This window comes from Myotis myotis, unplaced genomic scaffold (assembly GCF_014108235.1).
Source record: "Myotis myotis isolate mMyoMyo1 unplaced genomic scaffold, mMyoMyo1.p scaffold_m19_p_2, whole genome shotgun sequence".
Taxonomy (NCBI): Eukaryota; Metazoa; Chordata; class Mammalia; order Chiroptera; family Vespertilionidae; genus Myotis; species Myotis myotis.
The window spans coordinates 104,912,138-104,935,774 of record NW_023416324.1 but is presented as its reverse complement, the minus strand read 5'-3'; the positions used below and the strand labels follow the sequence as shown (position 1 = coordinate 104,935,774).

General features: G+C 41.4%; 2 protein-coding genes across 2 annotated transcripts in view; both read right to left on the bottom strand.

Moving 5' to 3' along the window:
• Positions 1 to 11,101, bottom strand: part of DIPK2A (divergent protein kinase domain 2A) — a 56,582-nt gene extending 45,481 nt beyond the window's left edge. The window contains exon 1 of the mRNA XM_036349452.1: positions 9,899 to 11,101. Coding sequence (XP_036205345.1) covers positions 9,899 to 10,555 — 657 coding nt within the window. The 5' untranslated portion in view covers positions 10,556 to 11,101. The remainder of the gene's footprint in view (positions 1 to 9,898) is intronic.
• A 1,682-nt stretch (positions 11,102 to 12,783) lies between these two features.
• Positions 12,784 to 13,013, bottom strand: LOC118676110 (60S ribosomal protein L39). Its single transcript, XM_036349453.1, has one exon. It carries the CDS (start codon positions 12,995 to 12,997, stop codon positions 12,842 to 12,844), a length of 156 nt encoding a protein of 51 aa, XP_036205346.1. The 5' UTR covers positions 12,998 to 13,013; the 3' UTR covers positions 12,784 to 12,841.
• Between the last annotated feature and the right edge of the window lie 10,624 nt (positions 13,014 to 23,637).

Below are 23,637 nucleotides of genomic sequence, written 5' to 3'. Positions count from 1 at the left end.
TCCCAGGGATGCAAGGATGGTACAATATCCGCAAATCAATAAACGTGATACATCACATAAACAAATTAAAAGAAAAAAACCACATGGTCATATCAACTGAAGCAGAAAAAGCATTTGACAAAATCCAACACCCATTTCTGATAAAAATTCTCAGCAAGGTGGGAATTGAAGGATCATACCTCAACATAATAAAAGCCATATATTACAAACCCACAGCCAACATCATTCTCAACGGACAAAAACTAAAACCATTTCCTCTAAGAACAGGAACAAGACAGGGATGCCTCTCTCACCACTCCTGTTCGACATAGTACTGGAAGTATTAGCCATTGCAATTAGACAAGAAGAAGAAATAAAAGGCATCCAAATTGGAAAAGAAGTAAAACTGTCCTTATTCGCAGATGACATGATATTATACATAAAAATCCCTAAAGACTCCATCAAAAAACTATTAGACTTAATAAATGAATTTGGCAATGTAGCAGGAAACAAAATTAATGCGAAGAAATCTATGGCATTTCTATACACCAATAGTGAACTTTCAGAAAGAGAGACTAAAAAAGCAATCCCATTTACCATCACACCAAAAAATTAAGATACCTGGGAGTAAACTTAACTAAGGTTGGTAAAAGACCTCTACTCAGAAAACCACAGGACGTTGAAAAAAGAGATAGAGGAAGACATAAACAGATGAAAGAACATACCATGTTCTTGGATTGGTAGAATCAACATCATTAAAATTTCCATACTACCCAAAGCAATCTATAAATTCAACACACTTCCCATTAAAATACCAATGGCGTATTTCACAGAGGTAGAACGAACTCTCCAAAAATTCATCTGGAATAAAAGAAGGATAGCTGCAGCAATCCTGAGAAAGAAGAACAAAGTAGGTGGGATCTCAATACCAGATATCAAGCTGTATTACAATGCCACTGTTCTCAAAACTGCCTCGTACTGGCACAAGAACAGACATTTAGATCAGTGGAATAGTATAGAGAGCCCAGAAATTGACCCGAACCACTATACTCAATTAATATTTGACAAAGGAGGTAAGAACATACAATGGAGTCAAGATAAGTCTCTTCAATAAATGGTGTTGGGAAAATTGGACAGATACATGCAAAAAAATGAAGCTAGACCACCAACTTACACCATACACAAAAATAAACTCAAAATGGATAAAGGACTTAAATGTAAGATGGGAAATCATAAAAATACTAGAGGAATCCAAAGGCAAGAAAATCTCAGACATATGCTGAAGCAATTTCTTCACTGATACAGCTCCTAGGGCATTGGAAACTAAAGAGAAAGTAAAGAAATGGGACTACATAAAAATAAAAATCTTCTGCACAGCAAAAGAAACCATCAAGGAAACAAGAAAGCCCAATGCATGGGAGAACATATTTGCCAATGTTATCACCAATACGGGTTTAATCTCCAACGTTTATAGGGAACTCATATAACTTAACAAAAGGAAGGTAAACAGTCCAATCAAAAAATGGGCAAAGGACCTAAATCGACACTTTTCAAAAGAGGACATTCAGAAAGCCAAGAGACATATGAAAACATGCTCAAAGTCACTAATCATCCGAGAAATGCAAATAAAAACAACAATGAGGTATCAACTCACAGCTGTCAGAATGGCTATCATCAACCAATCAACAAACGACAAGTGCTGGAGAGGATGTGGAGAAAAAGGAACACTTGTGCACTGCTGGTGGGAATGCAGACTGGTGCAGACACTATGGAAGAGAGTATGGAGTTTTCTCAAAAAGTTAAAAATGAACTCCCATTTGACCCAGTGATCTCACTTATAGGAATATATCCCAAGAAATCAGAAACACCAATCAGAAAGGATATATGCACCCCTATGTTCATAGCAGCACAATTCACCATAGCTAAGATCTGGAAACAGCCTAAGTGCCCATCAGCAGATGAATGGAATAGAAAACTCTAGTACATGTACATGACGGAATACTATGCTGCTGTAAAAAATAAGGAACTCTTACCATTTGCGACAGCATGGATGGAACTGGAAAGCATTATGCTAAGTGAAATAAGCCAGTCAATGAAAGAAAAATACGACATGATCTCACTCATTTATGGATAATTATGACCATTATAAACTGATGAGCAAAAATAGATACAGAGTGAGAGCAACATCGAACAGACTGTCAAACCACAGCTGGAAGGCTGGGGAGGGTTAGGGCGTGAGGTGGGGGTGGGGGTGGGGGTAATAGATCAACCAAAGAACTTGTTTGCATGCATATGAGCATAACCAATGGACACAAGACATTGGGCGGAATGGGAGGCTAGGGGAGGGTCAAGGGGAGAGAAAAAAAGGAGACATATACAATACTCTTTGTAATACTTCAAGCAATAAAACAATTAAAAAAAAAAACTCAGGCTCTTTAACATTAACTTGCTCAATGCCACTCAATAACTTTAAGGTAGTATAGAATGCTATCTCAATACCGTCCCCATTACTGCTTCTGTCTCCTCCTCCCCTAATCTATAGGCAGAATTCCATTTATCCTTCAGAACTCAATTCCTGTATGAAATTTTCCCTAGCATCTGCATCTATGAAGATATACCCAGATAGTATCTAATAGAGTGTACGTATTTTTTGTAGGACTTACAATGCTATATTGACAGTAATTATTTATATACTTACCTCCTACACAGTAAGCTTCTTGCTGCCTAGAAAGATCCTTTCAGTCCAAATGCCTTACAACACAATATTTATCAAATAAACAAAATTAATTTCTTCCCATTCTAAATCCAGGACTGTAAGTCCAAAGAGCTTCCGGTTATTTAACAGATAACTTCCCATCAAGAATCTATTTTTAAAAATGACATACAAATTGGATAAAATACAAATTGATTATATAATTTAAAGCCTTTCAGGGTCTATGACCAGGATGAGTAACAATCTTCATCTTACACTAGTAATTAAAGTCTTAAGACATTTTGCAATCATATACTAAAGTTCACTGTAGATGTAGGAAAAACACAGGGCTTATATTTTAAGGCCCTACTGGTTTGATATACAAATAATGAGCGAAAAGTGAAGAAAGAAAAAAATGCCAGCATTCTAAAGAGTCTGCAGCAGCCCTAGCCCGTTTGGCTCAGTGGACAGAGTGTCTGCCTGCAGACCAGGGTTAAATTCCAGTGAAGGGCAGGTATCTTGCTTGTAGGGTCCTCCCCACCCTGGTCCCTGGTCAGGGCTCATGCAGGAGGCAACCAATCGATGTGTTTCTCTCACATTGATATTTCTCTCTTTCCCTTTCTCTTCCACTCTCTCTAAAAATCAATGGAAAAGTATCCTAGGGTGAGGATTAAAAAAAAAAAGAGTCAGGCGAAGGCAGGGAGGGCCAGTGTCATCCTCTGGCTTGGCTTTGTAAATAGCAGTGAATGATCCCCAAGTGTTTATTTCACATCGTATTTTTTCTCCAGACCAGATAAGATTTATGGGAAACACATATAAGTTAGTAGGTTGTATTTTTGCCTGGATAATCTACTTTTGTTTATATGAGAGATGAATATACTATAATGTACCCAGATTTTATGTTTCTTCCTGAAATCTTAATGTATAATATATGTATATGATGGTGTATACATATAAAAAAAAGTCAGCAGCAATGATAGAAATATAGGAAGTAGGCCAGAGACCATAAGCCAATACATCAGAGATCAAAAACCAGTCTGAAGATCCCCTGAGAAACTGAAAACCTATGTCCAGAAAGCAGACCCCCCCCCCCCAAATTAAGCTTTTTATTTCCCACCAACACACTTGAGGAACATCTGCTGACCCATGCAGTGGAAATATGAAAATAAAAAGAGAGTTCAAAGACTAGAAAAAGTACAGAAAAAAACCCACTTAGAATTAATTATGGTAAAAAGATATGGATTAATCCAGAAAATAGGTGAGGATGTCAAATGATTTTAGTCCACTAACCTGGAAGAGACGCTTTCCTAAGGTTACTATTTCTATGGTCTTTCCAAAATACAAGTCTCCCTCTTCTTGGATCTGAGGTATACATAATTATTTTTGTTTGATCTTTCATGAAGGTCATTCAAGTGTCAAAAATGTCAATAAAACCTCCGATGAAAAACAACAAAAACCCTCTAGTCTTAAGCTTATGAATTTATTAAATAAAAAGTGCTCTACTCAGAACTACCTAGTCAGAACCATCTCTGAAGCCTAAATCTGGGAATGCAGTTACTGCAGCAGCAGCCAGTTGGAGCGTTATGTGGCTCCCCAAGCTGTTGCTTGAAAAGAAACTCCTGAGACAAAGTCTAGAACATCCTTTCTAAATGCAATATAGACCCACGAGATCCTTGGCTACCTTTACCTCCATATTTTTTCCTGTAAAGGCAGTCTCTGGTTTTGTTTTGTTTTAATATGATTTCATGTGTGTAAACATTTTGGGATAGAAAGACAAATGTGAAATAGGGTTGTTTATGCATTCTGGCCAAGTCTCAAACCTCCCAACCCGCTTTTAGAAGAGCTTAAACCCACAAATTAAAGTCAAGCTCAGAAAAGAAGTAAAAAAATACTTTCTCAAGTCAAGAGTCACAGGATGTTCAGGTCGAAAAGGAGAAGGATCTGAACCAACAGTCTCACTTTATAGATAAGTAAAATAAGTCCCATAAAAAAAGTTTATCAACCTGTAATTAGCTAAATGGCCATAATATTTTGTTTACTTCAAAAACTACAGTTTAGGCAGTACACCTTAATAATATATTCTGCACCTGTAGAAATGATTTTTAAGGATAAAAATAACAATCACTCAAAGATGTCTTTAAAATCTATCCTATAATGTAGGAAGGTACTAAATCAAAGTAAATAAAAATATGGTTCATAGCAGGAATCATAACTGTTTTTAAGGTGATCCATACCAAACAAGCTTCAAAACAGCTGATCAAATACACCAGGTAAAGTTACCTTTACCTTATTTAATGTCTAACACTGAGTGCTGACTATAAATCAGGCACTACTATATAATAAGGTGTTTTGAATGTATCATGCCATTTACAGGAATTTTAAAAAAAGCTTAGCCTTTGCCAATTAGGCTCAGTGAATAGAGTGTTGGCCTGCGGACTGAAGGGCCCCAGGTTCCATTCTGGTCAAGGACACATGCCCAGTTGTGGACTCGATCCCTGGTGGGGGACATGCAGGAGGCAGCCAATCAGTGTTTCTCATCATTGATGTTTCTATCTTTCTCTCCCTCTCCCTTCCTCTCTCTGAAATCAATAAAAGTATATTTAAAAAATAAAATAAATAAAAGCTTAAAATGCAAAGCTTAAATATGATAGCTACATACTGTAAAAATCAAAGAAGTCCTATTAAAATCATGATTCAGAAAACTTAAGGTAAATAAAGTTCTACAAAATATAACAGTAAAACAAATTTCCATCTCTACCTCCCTGAACAATTAAGAGCTTCCTTTATTTCTAAGAAACCATCTTCACTATCTCCAGGTGAAAAAGTCAGAGATATAATCTGAACTTCAGGAAATCTAGGCAACACTGTTTTCTCATACACAACTTGTATAACTTCAAGAACAGGACAAATACTGATAGAAAATTTACCAATACAGTAACAGAAAACATGTTGCCATTCTGCCAAATCCTTCAACGCCTCAACTTTTGAATATTCCAAGAATGCTATTGCACAATATAAAATCAACGAAGTCCTTCTCCCCAAAATTTTTCATAGGATTATGGCATACTCGTAATTAAAATATACTTCTTGGTGAGGTTAAAAAGGGTGAGGATGAAAAGAATGTATCAGAGTAGAAAATAAAGGTACTACTAGCATTACCCTGTTGCTTGATGATCATAAAAATGTTTTTCAATTATTTCATTAGTACCTTATAAAGGAGGTTTTTAAATGTTTATTTTGGAAACATGCTTATTACTACACTGGAACTTTTGTTAAGAATAGTTAGATGATGCCAGCTCAAAAGACAATTTCTCCAAAGTAATTAATTTTTAGACATTATAAGATAGGGAAAATCTAGTTCGTCACAAAATGTCCAAAAATTCAATAAGTAGTTATCTCCTGGGAGGTGGGGTAGGGGACGGGGGGGGGGGGGGGGGGGGAGGAGGGGAGGGGGGGGGGATTTAAACTGTAAAACACATGCTTGTACCCTTACAAAAACATTTTTAAAAATACATGAACCTCCCTCAGTGGATAGAGTGTCAGCGTGCGTTCTGAAGGGTCCCTGGTTAGATTCTGGTCAAGGGCATGTACCTCAGATGCAGGCTGGGTCCTTGGCCCCCATTGGGGTTCGTGTGGGAGGCAACCAATCCATATGTCTCTCTCACATCAATGTTTCTGTCTCTCCCCTCTCTTCTACTCTCTATAAAAAAAAAAAAAAAAGAAAAGAAAATCAATGGAAAAATATCCTCGGGGTAAAGATTAAGGGGGAAAAAAAAATACATGAACCAAAAAATATATATAAATAAAGAACCAAATTTTAGTGAGTTTTTATAATATTATCAACTTGTATTCCAAAACTAACAAAAACAGCTATTAACAGTTTATATAAACTGGTATAAATACTAAAATTGTATACGTTTGTCTAGATAACAAAAAGTAATGAACATCACGATTTGACTTAGTGTGTAACAATCTTTGTACTTGATCACAGAATTTTAAGATTCCTTTCATTTTAGTGGTTTTATAACATCATCAGACCTCAAGTAATATTGTCCACACTTTTTTTTAATTGCTTAAAATATTAGTACATTTGTCTCCCTTTTTCCCCCCCTTGACCTTCCCCCAGCCTCCATTACCCCCCAGTGTCTTGTGTCCATTGGTTATGCTTATATGCATGCATACAAGTCCTTTGGTTGATCTCTTACCCCCACGCCCCCCCAACCCTTCCCAGCCTTCCTACTGTAGTTTGACAGTCTGTTTAATGCTGCTCTGCCTCTGTATCTATTTTTGTTCATCAGTTTATAATGGTCTTTATTATCCATAAATGAGTGAGATCATGTGGTATTTTTCTTTCACTGACTGGCTTATTTCACTTAGCATAATGCTCTCCAGTTCCATCCATGCTGTTGCAAATGGTAAGAATTCCTTCTTTTTTACAGCAGCATAGTATTCCATTGTGTATATGTACCACAGTTTTCTAATCCATTCATCCGTTGCCATCATCAGACCTCAAGTAATATTGTCCACACTTCTTAACTCACTAGTTTTTACCAAAGATGAAGTGGTTCTATAAACAAAGTAGAAGCTCTATGAAGATCGGTTATCTAAAAATAAGCCTTCTAAAAAGGTAAAGATACAAATTATGAACAACAAATACACATCTATCAACAAGTGAATCTAAAAATCAAGTGACTAAATAATCTGATGAACAGAATAAACTGGTGAATATAATAGAATCAGGGGCATAGAAAGGGAGTGGACTGACTATTCTCAGGGGGAAAAGGGGTTGGGGGTGTGTGGGAAGGGACTGGACAAAAATTGTACACCTATGGATGAGGACAGTAGGGGGCAGAATAAGGGCAGAGGGTGGAGTGGGAACCTGATGGAGGGGAGCTTCGGGGGAAAAAAAGAGGAACAACTGTAATAATCTGAACAATAAAGATTTAATTTAAAAAATAAATAAATAAATAAATAAATAAATAAATAAAATAAGCCTTATTTTTCTACTTGCTTATCAAATGCTGAAGTTTCTCATATTTAAATGTCATGCTTATAAAGAACTGCATACATAATACATGTTTTTAAAATATTAGTTTTAACATTAGCTGTTTCTAATATGTCAATAGCATTACCTGATAAAATTCTATAATAAAAGCATAATATGCAAATCAACCGAACTGCGCTGAACGACCACGCTATGACACCCACAGGCGCCAGGCCATCCAAGGCAGGTGCGATGCGATTGGTCGGGAGCCCCGCCATTGCCCCATGATCAACCCGCAGAGGAAGGCCCAGGTCACCAGCCAGTGGGGGGATCAATCAGAGGGCTCCACGATTGCCCCAAAGAAGGAGGCCCAGGCTACCCTGCAGCAGCAGGCTCTGCAGGGGGATGGATTGCGGGGCTCCAGGACTGCAAGAGGGCGCATTCGGAGGGACAACCCCCCCCCCCCCCCCCCCAGTGAATGAATTTTGGGCACAGGGCCTTTAGTCTTTTAATAGCCAGCCATTATTGTAAGTGCAGAAAATGTGTATTCTACTACTGTAGCTCCTTACTAAATTTTGGAATCCCAGAGAATTAAGAGAGTAATATACTCAGCAAACCACAAATGCTAAATCTTTTTCCAGGGATCACCTTGCTAACATAATCGTCTATTTTTCAAAGAGAAAAGGCAGTTCAAATTTTTAAAAAGTGTCAAATCAAATGTATATATCACAAATACAGACAAACTTTAATGGCTGACTAGTTTTAAAACGACCTCTTCAATGGACGTTCAACCATTTCACTGTTAAAGAGAGCAATATTCAATATATAATCCATACTTTGAATTTGACTCGTTACATACTATATCCTATCACAACTTAAAATTTACCAAGACACACACTAAAGTTTTGTTTGAGGCAAAATATTTATTTTGTGTTACAATTATTTGGCTTAACCAATCAAAGGAAACTAGTTTCTCTTAGCTAAGCTGGGCAATGGAACTTGAGAAAAGAAAGCAACATAAATGAATATGATTCCTAATTTATGCAACCCATAGAAAACCCCCAGCCATCAGTGACATTCCTAACAGCACAGAAAGGACATAAATTATATCACAATTATTTGTGATTACTTTTAAATCATGTTTTTTTCGCCTTGTATTTCAAATACTACAGCAAAACTGGTGTGGAAAATGAGCAACTAACTTTTCCTAGGGTTATCAGGAGGGATCATACTCCCAGTTGTAACCACTATCCAAGGACACAGCTCGACTGCTGGATGGGAATGTGTAGAAACTCAGTAACTGCTCCAAAGGTAAACACAACCTTGTTTTTTCTTTTCTTTTAAGTTTTGTTTTCTTTTTGCTGTCACATTACAAAGAACTCAACCTACTCCCCTAAAAGGTACATTTGTTTTAAAAAGGTCAAGAGAGAGCCAATAACTCCATTAGAGAGGTGAGAATCTCTTTTTCCCTTTTACTTGCCCTGGCCTAACATTTCACCTCTTTCCTGCAGCAAAATACCAGAAGAATAGGGAAGGTCACAGGAGCAGGATGAAAACATCCTGGCCATAATAACCCTCCCAGCCCCCAAATCCTAGGAAGCCTTAATATTTTCCTCTCCTTAATCCCACCCAGAGCAAGACTCATGATTAACCCCACCCCTGAACACAGTCCCCATTTCAGTCCCTATCTTTCCCAGCTTGTCCTCAAGTCAGCTTTTCCAAGGATCTGCTAAGTAAATGAGCTAAGGAATAAAACAAAGACAGACTTTGGAGCCGAAGGTAGGTCAGCCTTGCAGGGTACTAAAGGGGAGAGCAGATTCGGTAAAGAAAACACTTGAAAAGAACTAAGAAATAAGAAAGGTCCAAGGACTCGTGAACGGACTGTGCCGTGGAAGTCCAGACCGGCGGATAAAATCAGAAAGGCACGGAGAACGGAAGAAAACTAGGAAAGACATTTTGGGAGCACAGCAGATGCGCTCCCTCTGGTGTTGAAGGATCCGCAGTCAAATCCGAGAAGCGCCGCGTCTAGATGACAAGGGCGGACTCTGCACCCGCCCCGGACGCCCTCCGCAGTACCGCACAGCGCCCAAGGTTCCCCAGCGTTGTCCCCTTCCCACGCCCGCAGCCTGGCCCAAGCGGGTAGGGTGCAAACTGGGTAACGAGGGCCAAGGGGCCACCTCTCCTGACTCCCGCTTCCCGCACTACCCCTCCCGCACGCCGTCCGGCCCGGACTCCGCGCCTACCTGTAGCACCAGCGGCTCGGGGTTGAAGGCCAGGGTCAGCAGCAACTGCATGCGCTCCGAGTCCTTGAGATTGCGGAGCAGGAAGCTGCCCGAGTCCTTGGTCTCGGCGTAGCGGCGCACTAGGCGGTCGAGCAGGCGCTGTGAGGGGCAGTGCACCAGGTCGGACCAACCCTCCACAGCCTCGGGCGTGAGCAGCCTCACGTCGCCATTCAGGCGCGCGAACTCAGTGCGCGGCATGGCCTGCAGCAGATCGCAGCGAGGCCGGCCGGTGGCCCGCTTGCAGATGCTCTGGTCGAGCTGCGCCAGCTCGCGCTGCGAGCCCAGGCGCTTGAGCACCACGCGGCGCCGGCCACTCTCGCGGGGCTCGCCATACTGCGCGAAGTAGACGTTCTTCACGTTGAGGAAGTCCAGCAGGCGCAAGCGGCCCCACGCCTCGAACACTACTTGCCCGTTGAGGAAGCGTCGGCACCAGCTCGTGCCGAAGCACGCCGGGCACTTATTGAGCTGTAGGAAGCGCCGGTCGGTCAGTTCATTGCGCTGCCAGGAGGCGAGCAGCGACGGCGAGTGCAGCACCATCAGTACCAACAAGCTGCCCAGAGCCGCCAGCTTCAGCGAGCGGGACAGGCGGCCTAGCTTCGGGGGCACCAGGCGCCACATCCCGCCCGCCGCCCGTCCGCACCGGAGGGCGAGGGCACCCTCCTGGGCGCCCCCGCCGCGCCAAAACCCCGAACGGGAGGAGGAGCGAGGGCGCGGCCTGGGATGGGAGCAGAGTAGGTGTGTGAGCTAGAGCGGGAGGGGGGAAGAGCCGGTTCTAGCAGGCTGCGACTTCCAGTCCCTAGTCTCCACAACTCTCGAGCTCCTAACGCCGAGCCCCCGCACCGACTCTCAGGGCGTCTCTTTTCAGCCAGCCAAGTTATGGAGGGGCGGGAGAGGAGGCGAGGGCGCTGGGCCCGAATGCCACGCGCCCGCACGCACGCGCATGCGCACAGCACTCTCAGGGTGCGAGAGCTGCAGCGGCGGTCGGGTCTTGGGGAGATCGAAGGAGGGACTCACGGAAGGGGAAGAAAAGCTGGAGTGTCTCACTCCACAAGCAGCAACAGTGTAGGAAGATGGGATGAAGGAGGCGCCTGCCGCACGCCAAGGTTCCTGGCTGGCTCTCCGGAGACGCCGGGAACCGGGGGCGGAGCACGCGGGGTGCACGCGCGCGTCGCGCGCCACCCGGAAAGCGTAAGCGCGGCTCTTGGGTGGCAGCGGGGCGTCTCCGTGGGGCGGAGTTCGAGCCCGAGCCCTGGAGGAGGGATGAACTCGAGAGCTTGGTGGTGAGAAGACTTTTAGTAATAGTTCATCTTTCATGACTGTGGAAGATTACTGGAGCCTGACATTTCCCACCATGGAAATGGTCCTCTGAGGGCGGGGCGGGGGGGTGGGGGGGAAAGGGACAAGAAGAACTGAATTGCGAAAAGCTAATGCACCTCCCTATCGCTGAGAGCGCGCGTGGGGCGGGGCGGAGTGAGCGGGGCATCGTGCCCCTCCCCCGCCCTTATATGGTTGGGGGTGCATCTGGCTAGGGGTACTAACCTCTGGAGAAAACAGGAAAGGCATGGGCTGTGGGGCCTTGGGGATTTCGTCTTTGGCGTGTTATTTTGGTAAAGGCATCTTAAGTTTTCCTGAGTGGACACGCAAAATTGAAAGCCTTAAGACACCGTGTTAAAGGGACAGTAGGAGGAACAGGGAACTCTCCTGGCCTGGTGTCCACGTGAGTCCTACCCGGTTGTGGAGAAGCCTGGATGAGCTATTGGCAGGTTTGCTTTGCTCCCGGTCTGCTTTCCCAGACTGACCCTGAAGCCATTTCCTACTGGGCGCAGAGACCGCCCCGGAGCCGCCCCTCGGGTCCCTGAGGAGCAGGAGGGAGGGCACCCCACGTGGTTCCCGCAGGCGGGGACTTGCTGTGGCGGTAACCGAGGGGACAGCGGACTGTGGGGGCCTCCTGGTGCTCTGCGCGGGCGGGTTGCCTCTAGTTGACGCCAGCACTGCAAAAATAACTCGGGAATGAACTACAGCGCCTTGTTTTGGTATAAATTTTAGAGGACCAGGACTCTACCAGTAGCTGTGAATGATAATGATTTTCAATTTTAGCGTTAGAATGAGGAGTTGTTAGTCTGAAGGATAGGTGGTTTCTGATACGGTATTAAATACCTGGGTCTTAATTGAGTTAATTTTAGAGATTGAACAATAATTTTTAGGAGACCCTAGTAATTGGCATGTATAGACCAGCTCTACAGGGGCCTAATGAGAAACACTGTCAAATTCACTTTTCTCTACAGCTGTTTGTAAATGAGCCGTTGTCATGAGAAGTCTTGTTGAAGTTAGTATTTTGTCCTTCATGATATAAGAACTCAAACTTTGAAAGAAAGCTTTGGACAATTTAATATATTCAATATAGAAGTGATTCTTAAATGCTATTGCATTAAATACAGACAAATTGGAAGATTTAGTTGTCAAAATGACTTAAATAAATTTCGCTGTCACAACTAAGGACATCCACCTTTGGCAGTAATTTGGTTTCTTGCCTTCAAGCATCCCAAAACTCCATACAATGTAAAGTTCTGAGCAGAATCTCAAATGAGAATTTTTAGAACAATAGAGTTTATTTAATATGATTGGTCTGGAAATGTCAGGGCTGATGCTGTTGAAAGGTTGGCAAGTTTATTACTAAACAGTAGACTTCTTATCTTTATTTATTTTTTTTAAAGATCTCACATTTATTACTGAATCAACCTTCTATTTCAGGAGGAAAAAATCAACAGAGCAAAGTCACAAGTTCATTAATCTTCCAATTAAAATGCCCCAACTGTCCAGACAGTAGCATCTTTTCATTCATTTAAGGGTGTAGGCAACCTGGATACAGCATAAATATGTGAGTCATCTCTCATGTGTGATTTCTCATAGGCCCAGCTTGGTTCTTCTCCAATGTCTCCTCTTCGAGTTGTACCTGATTTTATTACCAGTTTTCATCCGAATCCATTGGGGAATGGGCCGATTCTGCTTTTGTTTCTTGGCCAGGAACCTCTTGATCCTGAAAGTCTTGTGGGAAGACATGGTGAGGCAGAGGCAAACACATGCACCTCGATGGCGGAGAAAGAGCGACTTCTTATCTTTAGCATCTTTTGTACCTGTCCTATAGATGTGTCCAATTAATATGAGATAATTTATGTAGAAATGTTTAAAACAATAAAAGCACTACATACATTTTTATATTTATAGTTAGAATGATTGGTCTATTAGCATACTTGCCAATAAACTGATTAAGCTGTGATAATTGGGACATAGTGAGGGGCTATTTAGATTGTTAGTAGCAGGATTAAGGATGGCACTGTTTCTGTGTATGGAAAATGTCTTTGGAGTTCTTAAACTATTCTCAACTTCCAAATCCTTGCAATTGTATAGGCATCATTTGAAAAATGGAAGTAAAAAAGGTTATTAGCCTATACATACTGAGTTTTGAAAAACATTTGCTTTTTTTATGTAAATATTTTACATTTATATAAAAGCCCTGATATTCTTTTCAGTTAGATTTTCTAAACTTATCAAGAAAGATAATCTTCAGGAGCTTAATGCATTCCCAAGTGGGGTGGGGGGTAGGCATAGAGCTATATGAGATAAACTCAGATTTGTTGCATCCATTTATGGCTAGTGTTCAGGATCTGAAGAAGGGGCAGCACACAAATGAAAACACTAGACAAGAAATATGAATATAGAAAGAATGGGGGGCCAGGCAGAAACCTCTCTCTGGTGGAGACGCTCACTGAAACCCTGGACCTATCAGCTTTTATTCACTTGAATACACATTTGCCCTTTAGGAATGCATACAGCCATATCAAAGGTAAAGTTTGGTAAATGGTAAAAGGATTATCAGGTTAGGGAATTGCCTTCAGCCACTGAGCCTACTGCAGGGCAATATTATGCTGATTTTCAGCCCTGCTGAATATCAAAGTCCATTGGCCTTCCAATGGGTCTTTATGCATAATATGCTAATTACTGTTGGTTTTAGCCTCTGGCAAGATTATTCTAAAGTACTTTATTAGGGTTTGGAAAAAGGTCAGTAAGTTAATGTTAATGTACACTACCCACCTATCCTATAAACTACAGAATACTTTTGGCTATTGGCTAGTAGATTATAAGCTAACATCCAAATTTGTTTCCCAAAAAGTTTAAATTAAAGGCGAATAATGTAGTTTCCAGTACATCATAAAATGTCATTTTACAATATCTATCACTGCCGGAGTCCATTCATTGTCTTCACTAGCTGAGTTTAGACAGAGACCCCCCAAAAGCTAGTAGCCCTTGAAAGTCCTAGTAAAGGTCAGGGCTTGAAAGTCCTAGCAAAGGTCAGGGCTGTGCACCTCCCAGTTAATCTAGGAACCACCCAGTTAATTTAGGTAATAATAGTTGAAGCATCCCCACCTTAGTTCCCTTAATTCCTTAGATACTTATGTAGATCCTTGTTGATTATTGTTAATCAGATACTCCCGGAAATCTATTGATGAGCTAATCAGATACTCTACCTACTCTCGGAAATCTATTGATGAGTTAATCAGATACTTTGTATATTCCTGGAAATTGTCTGCTGATCTGTGTGTCATTGAAACCTCCTTACCCTAAGGGCTACTCCAGATCAATAAAAGATTGGAGCGGCCTGAGCATCGGGAGAAGTCCTTCGGGACTTGCCGCCTGGTCCCCCAATATTGCAAAATTATCTCGTGTCTTTTTCTCTCATTTGTTGTGCAGCTCCTCTTTCAGATACCGAACCCTACTCCACGCAGAACGTGGAGGGAGTCTCACTCGACATATCACTCTTAAATGTTGAATGGAATTAAATATTATAGTATTTTGATAACTGTCATCTATTTTTTAAAAAGTGACCTAGTTCTTTGATAGTCAAAGTTTCACATTGTATTGCTATTCTATCCCCTGTAGCAGTAGTTCCCAGTTAGGGACTGTTGCCTCCTGGTTGACATTTGGCAATATCTGTAGTAATTTTGGTCTTAACAAGGGTGTGGGGTATGGGCTACTGGCATCTAGTGGTAAGAGTCCAGGGATATTGCAAAACAACAATAATTAGCCAGCCTAAAATGTCAACATTGCTGCACTATTGAGAAACCCTGACTTACAGAATTCTGCTCTTATGTAGTATGGTTTTAAGCATGAAAGCCGTATTGGTTATCATTCTTTCCCACAGCAGTGTGTATATTTAAATTTATTGCATATCTTGTGATCATAATATTCTAAAAGTTAAGCCAATTCAGCTGATCAAAATATAAATATCACAATTTTCATTTATTATAAGATGTAGTATTTTATTGAAATGTATTTCTTAATGAGATTGGGCTTTTTATCACTTTTCTTTAGTTGGCATGGATGGATATTTTTTATTGCTAGAATTTGACAGAATTTAACTTTGCTGGAGGCAAAGACCAACAAGTAGTTAACATATAAATGCGAGAAGTCCATCAGAAAGCTGATGGACTTTGATATTCAGCAAGGGCTGAGAATCAGCATTGTATTACCTTGCTGCTGGCTGAATGGCTGAAGGCAATCCCCTAACCCTGATAATCCTTTATTGTTTACCAAACCTTACCATTTATGTCTGTTTGCTTTACTAAAGGGCAAATGTGTATTCTAGTAAATAAAAAGCTATGGGTCCAGACATTCAGGGAGCCACTCCACTAGAGAGTAGGTCTCCACCTGGTTCCCCCATGCCTTCTAAATATATATTTCTTGTCTAGTATATCCATTTGTGCATGGCCCCTTCTCCAGATCCTGAATCATCACTGCAAAAGGTTGCAGCAAACTTCAATTCTTTTTCTCTCTTTTTTTTTAGATATGTAAAAGCCAAAATATTTTGTTCACTTAAGTTGGAAATAAAAAGTATGTTAATATAGCAATATGGTTCAATTTTTTTTATTCCTTCTGAGTTATATGCTAAAAACATTTACTGACAGTGATCTATCAGAATATTCCTAATGACATTAAGTTCTCCAGTTTAGTTTGGTTTAGAAGCACAGCATTAAAATCCCAACTTGAAAAATAATTTCTTAACTGGTTATTAATTTTCTCAGTATAGATTGTTTAGTACATTTGCAGTTATGTCTAGAATATGCACCATATTAATATTCAGGATAGGTAAGAGGTAGTCTTTTTCTAAAGGCCAGAAGGGCAAATATCAGTGTTTGTAAGTATTCAAAACAGTGTTTGATTTAAGTGGTTGTTTATTAGTAATTGTTGGATGGGTGAATGGATGAGCAGTTGAAAGAATGGACACTTTAGAATCTATACTAATAAAAGGGTAATATGCTAATTAGACTGGGACACCTTCTGGGAGACCTTCTGGATGTCCTTCTGGACAAAGCCGTGGTGGTGGGGCCAAGGCAGAGGCAGTTAGGGGCGATCAGGCCGGTGGGGGGGCAGTTAGGGGCGAGCAGGGTGGCACGGGGGGCAGTTGGGGGCAAGCAGGCCAGTGGGGGGGGGGGCAGTTGGGGGCGAGCAGGCCAGTAGGGGAAGGCAGTTAGGGGTGATCAGGCTGGGAAGGGGGGCATTTGGGGTTGATCAGGCAGGCAGCAGAGTGGTTAGGGGCAACCAGACAGGCAGGCAGGTGAGCAGTTAGGAGCCAGGGTCCTGGATTGTGAGAAGGATGTTCAACTGCCAGTTTAGGCCCGATCCCACACACACAGGGATCGGGCCTAAATCAGCAGTCAGACATCCCCTGAGGGGTCCCAGATTGGAGAGGGTGCAGGCCAGGCTGAGGGGCATCCCCCCCATGCAGGAATTTCTTGCACCAGGCCACTAGGTCTATATAATAAAAGGCTAATATGCAAATCGACCAAAGAGCAGAATGACCAGTCGCTATGACGCACACTGACCACCAGGGGCCAGATGCTCAACACAGGAGATGGCCCCTGGTGATCAGTGAGCTCCCACAGGGGGAGTGCTGCTCAGCCAGAAGCCGGGCTCAGGGCTGCTGAGCACAGTGGTGGTGGCAGGAGCCTCTCCTGCCTCTGCGGCAGCATTAAGGATGTCCGACTGCTGTCCTAGGCCCAACATCCCCCTAGGGCTCTCAGACTTTGTGAGGGTGCAGACTGGGCTGAGGGCCCCCCTCCCCCCCAGTGGACGAATTTCATGCACCGGGCCTCTAGTATTATAATAATCCAAGCTAGAAATGACAGGTGATAGCAGGGAAGCTGGTGAGAAATGGTGCATTCTGGCTATATTCTAAAGACATACCTAACTGAATTTACTCAAAGTTCAGATGTAAAGAAGGGGAAGCATCATCTGTCATTGCATGGTTTTTGTCCTAAACTACTAGAAGAGATACTGTTTACTGAGATGGGGGTCAGATTAATGCAATTAAATGTAACTACAACTTTATAATCCATGATTTATATTAACTCAGGTTAACATTGCAATGTTACATAGAGTTTTTCACCTTGGCTATGTTAATCAAAGGAGGCACATTTTTCTCTTAGTAAATTTTTAAAACTTTTGGGATTTTTTCCAATTTGTTTCTGCAGGCAAAATAATATATGCAAAGACAAAAAGTTACCACCATTTCAATGAGGATATACAAAGTTAATCCAAAATCTGTGCACCTGTGTATAGTAACATTATTAGCTACTTTATGGGTTGGCATATATACTGATAGTGCCTCTTATTCAGTTCTACCCAAGTATAAAATTTTGAGGGTGTGGGTTCAGAGTCCAGTGGCAGAAACAGATATGTATATATCAACTTTATTACATGTTTGTGATAAATATTGAGATATAAGCAAATATTAAAGGAAAATAAACAAGGAAGAAATTCCTGTTTCTTCCAACGTTATCTTTGTATTGAAAGCACTTGTCTCAGGAGAATAAATTGTGTGCATTAGGACAAATTTTGCTTCTTTCTCCCTTGACAGCCTATTTTCTTCTTAAGCTTCACATTCCTATGTCTCCTACTTCTACAAATCTACTGTTTTGTGCACATGGTGTTCCTGCCACCTCTGCTGGATAGTGGCAGCTGTAGCACACTGCTGCTCTATTCTCAGAGAACTGCAGCTGCCCCTTTTGGAGAAAAAGCATTCCTCTGGGTAACTAAAGCTCAGACTTCTTTCTCAGTAAGGTATTTTTACCAGGATCCTTTCATGGACAACACACATATATGTAAAAGAGTGGCCACTGTCTTTAGCCTAATGGCTGTGCCAGTTATAAAGGTTAGCCACAACTGAGGAAGGTCATGATGTTTTGTACTTAGTATATAATATGTGTATATAACACAAAATATATTCTATAACACATAGTATATATTTAGTGTATAAAATTATATGGCTGAGCTATATTGATTTGTTTTTTCTTACAAAAGGGCTTATAAACCTATAGGTAAATAAATAATAATTACCATTTGGGGGAACTAAAGATTCCAACATGGGGGGGTGCATGTGCAGGAGAGGGTTCCCTACACCCACAGGGACTTCTTTGACACTAGCTGTATATCCCACAATTTAACTCAATTCTGACACTACCCAAAGATAGCATCAGGTTCCACAGGTTAAGGGTTTAGTCCCACAACACAGCCTTTCATTTCAGAGGCCATTCACAGCCCTGGTTCCTGTACTTCTGGCCAACCAACTATAGATCAGGTTCACATGACCCCCTCCTCAAGCAGGTTAAGGGGTGGGTCCTATAAGTCTGCACCCCCACCACCTTCAGAAGCCAATCAAAAGCACAGGTTATCATCTATTTGTCTCACAGACCCCTCCTTATGTTTGGTTAATTTTCTAGAGCAGCTCATAGAACTCAGAGAAACATTTCACTTATTAGATTACTTTAATCACTAATTGTAAAGGATATGACTCAGGAACAGCCAGATAGAAGAGATGCTTAGGGCAAGGTATGAGAAAAGAACTTAGAGCTTTCCTGTTGCTCCTGAGCATGCTGCTCTCCCCCACACTCCACCAACCCAGAAGCCTCTGACCCCCATCTATTTGGGTTTTATGAAGCCTTCATTTCATAGGCATGATCGATTAAATTATTGGCCATTGGTGATTGATTCCACCTCCATCCCATCACCATTCTCTTCCCCTCTCCCTTCATCAAGGAGTAGGACTGAAAGTTTAGACCCTCTATTCAAGTTTGGTTCCCCTGGAAACCAGCCCCCATCCTTAAGTGCTTTCCAAAAGTCGCCTTGTTAACATAAACCCAGTTGTGGTGAAAGGGGCATGTTATATGACTGGACACCTACTTCACCTTTATGACCCTGAAGCCATTTCAGGAACTGAGGACAAGAGACCAAAATATTATAGCAAAAGATGCTCCCATTGCTTTTATTGGTCATAAAATTGCAAGGGTTCTGGGAGCTGAGAGCCAGGAACCTGTGGATGAAGACCAAATTTTCTTATCACAGGAACTAACTATAGAAATGTCTTATCATCCAGTGTAATCTAATTAGGGTGTCTGACCAGAACTATGGGTTCATGATAGGGATTCCCTGTGTTTGAGATACAACCAATTCACTTGTCTGTCTGAACTGACAGATTATTTACTATTTTCTCTCATTGTGCTGCCCTATACTTTCTTTAGAAAGTAATTGTTTAGCAGGGCTTTTTTCCTTTTTTTCAGGAAATATAATGCTCTAGTTATTTTTTGAGAAGTCAGGAAATTAAAATTTAAAATCACATCAAATGAAATAGAAATATTACTCATTCCTTTATTATAATAAAGCTTCCTTGAACATTTGCTTGCTACTTAGAAAATAGAACTTAATTATAGTGTCAACCTAAGAAACATGTTTCAGTCACAGAAACATAAGATGTTTCTGACACAGAAAATTTTGAGTTTATTTGAGCCAAATTGACTATTGCCAGGAAGCAAAATCTCAACAGATTGAAAAAATGCTCTAGAGAATGGCAGTTTTGTACCTTGTTATATGTATTAGAATCAAAGGAGAAGATGTAAGGGGGTTAAATAAAATCCATTGGTGGTAGATTAGGAAGGTAGGAGAAAGCATAGTTGAGAAATCTCTGGGATTGTGTAAAAGGTAAAACAGAGAGACATATACTTCTTTTACATTGGTGGGTATAGGATAGTTAACAGTCAACATTTATAGCACATAGAGATGGTATGCAGGACAACAAGATAATGAGGGGTTCTGTGGTCTCCTGTTCTGGTGCGAGATTATGCTCTGAGGTGTCTGGAAAAAGGGATCACTCTGACATTCGAAGGTATGTTATCATAGATGCAAACAGACAATAATAGACAGTCTCTGTTAGGTAAAGATTGACCTTTGGCAGGGCAGATACCAGCCTAGGACATGACTACTCATTATGACTCACTTTTAGTTAGGAAGTATTAATTTCAGACCAACCTGTGTAGTTATTGTAGGTCTCTCACTTTGTAAGGCCTGCCATGGAGGTCTCCCCTGAGCTTGTCAGGTATAGTATGTGGTCCCTTTTTCATACACAATAGACAAGTAAAATATATTGTGTGCTGATCTAATCACAAGACAATAAAACCAGTAGAACTTGTTGACAAACTAAAGCTAGCAAATCAGGGGATTAAACTGGAATGTTATAATTATCTATATATATAAAACCTAATATGCAAATAGACCAAACTGCGGAACAACCGAACAACTGGTCACTATGACATGCGCTGACCACCAGGGGGTGCACGTGGAACATGGTGTTGGCAGCAGATGGCAGAGCACAGAACATGGCAGGCATTGGCAGTGGCGGGATGTGGAGCAAGTGAGCAGGGATACCAGACGAAGGTGGGGTGCCTGTTGCTGTCATTGCGGCAAGCCTCTAGTAGTTACTGAAAATTCTTTGCTCCCACATGCCGCAGTCCTGCTGGGTGCTTGCACCTGCTGTCGGTGCCCACACCTGCTGCTGGCGCTGGCCCTACTCACATCTGCTGCCGGCGCCTGTCGCCAGCCCCAATCGCTCAGCGCCATCAACGGATGCAAGCGGCGCTGCCAGCCCCAATTGCCCCTCAGGGCTTCTCCATCTCCCCCTGCTCCTGAGGAGTGATCAGGGCCGACAGCCACCTCTCCTACCCGCTGCCAGCGAAAGCCCTGCTCACACCTGCTGTCAGTGGCAGAGCTGCTGCTTTCACCTGCTGCTGGTGCCCGACACCGGTCCCGATTGCTCAGCACCATCAGCAGGTGCAAGTGGTGGCTGCCGACCCCGACCCCTATGATTGGGGCAGCAGCCTCTGCTCGCAGCTGCTGACGGTGCTGGCCTGCTCACACCCGTTAGCTGGTATGAGCCGGGCCAGTGCCATCAGCGTGTGGCAATGGTGGCGGCGGGAGTGGGGCTGCCAGCAGACAGGGGACAAAGGGCCACAGCAGGAGGGGCCAGGTGGGGGCACGAAGGATGGGCCCACACCTGCCCCTGTGCCCACTGAAGCCTCACCCACAGTTCCTTTCAAGGTAGATACATTCATGCATTGGGCCCCTAGTTATTATATAAATGTTGTATCATCTAGATACAGTAGCCTCTAATTGCAGTTATCAGTTTGCTGACTTAGTAGTAAATATGGTCATTGAAGTTCTAGAATTACTTTTAAAAAGTTTTAAGCTTTTTATAAGGGCATATAATTTTTTTTTGGATTAGGTTTTGATTTAAATTTTTTAAGACATTACTACTTAATATTGAACTAATGATAGTGAAAGACAATTATAAGCTTCAATATCAAGAGAGAAAAAAAATTAGTTTTAAAATCTCAAATACCAAAGAGTAAGTAGTAAAAACCTTTCCTATAAAAATCATTAAACTATAACACGTATGTTTATTTATATTTTGAATGTATGTTTCTACTAAAATGACTACCAATGAGTTACAGTTTTTACATTGTTTTCTTTCTTAAAACTGGAAATAATTCCAAAGGAAATATCAGGGAAAATACTAACAAATTATTTGAAAAATTACTTTCTAGTTTCACAGATCTGTTTAAAAGTTATATTTAAGAGAAATATTTTTCTAATAAAACATTATTAGCCTATCTTTTTATACTTTGTTTTCTACTTATTGCTGGTTTATAGAAATAAAATTATTTTTGTATATTGCCTTCACCTCAGCAACAATGCTACTTTTTGTTTTGTTTTGTTAATCCTCACCCAAGGATATTTTTTCCATTGCTTTTTAGAGAGAGTAAAAGAGAGGAAGGGTAGGGGAGAAAGAGACACAGAGAGGAAAACATTGATGTGAGAGAGACACACCAATTGATTGGCAATGCTACATTTTTTATTCTAACAGTTTGAAAATTACATAAATCAAATGAGTATCATTGTTAAAAGTTTAAATACCAAAAACAATGTAAATACTTAAGAGCCACAAATAACCAAGTTAGTCTTCAAAAGTAAGAAAGCTGGAGAATTTAAACTAATGGTCAAAACAGATACACAGGTGATCAGATGATTTATTTTTACAGAATTTACCAGGCGACCAAAAAATACGCAGGAGTACCGGAGGCACAGGAAAACCCCATTTATTTTCAGATGTTTCACATGTACTAGCACAGGACTCAGAGGAGACTGTTTCTCTCCAAATTCTGAGCAAGCCAATATGAAGGAAGCTTTCCCTTTATACCCTTTGATTTCTTTGTTCCCCAAATATGGGATGGGACTTCCAGACCTTTTGTGGGCTTTGCAAAAAGCCCCATGTGTTGAGATGAGGGCTGTGAGACCGCACCTAAAGGCCTGGCCTAGCGCCAGTGCTGATAACTCCATCTGGGGGTTGTGTATTGTTCATGGTTTATGGCCTCTCTAAAATGGGAGTAGTACTTAGGTAAACAAGTCTTGCAAGACCAGATAATTAAAGAAGGGGCAGACTATAGGCCAGTGATGGCGAACCTTTAGAGCTCAGTGTGTCAGCATTTTGAAAAACCCTAACTTAACTCTGGTGCTGTGTCACATATAGAAATTTTTTGATATTTGCAACCATAGTAAAACAAAGACTTATATTTTTGATATTTATATTATATATGTAACAAAGAAAAATCAACCAAAAAATGAGTTCGCATGTCACCTCTGACACGCGTGTCATAGGTTCGCCATCACTGCTATAGGTTAACAAGAATGTGCATTAGGTTACTGGCACAGATTCAGATTGCTAGCCTCCCCCCCACCCCCCCCCAATGTCTCATTTTCCCCATTATTATGACAAAAGGAATTAGGCAGTGTAATTCTAAACATGATTGTTTCAATAACTGGTGCAAGGTCAAGTGAATATATGGAATAAATATGTATATATCTTGACCTGTACTTTACACACAATGGACCAAAATCATTTCTAAAGGTATTGAAAACCAAAATATGGATGATAAACTAATAAAGCTTTAAAAATGAAAGGTAGGAAAACATCTGTATGACCTTTGCTAGGCTATGATTCAGGAAATCCCCAAGATCATCCTCAGGTTTAGAAGAACAAAATATAGCAAAGCTGTTATAGTTACAGTTTACTACAGTGAAAGAATACAGATTAACATAGCAACAGGAAAAGGGGCATCAGGTGAAATATAGGAAAACCCTAGTACAGGTAACTTATAGTATCCTCTCCCAGTGGAGTTATACGAACAGTGCTTTCTTCACCCAGAAAAGACATGTGGTAATGCACACAGAGTATTGTCAACCAGGGAGAGAGTCACACAAAACGGACTCCCATGTGGGCAGGGGTAAAGAGTCCCACCGACTTCCTGTTTCCATGG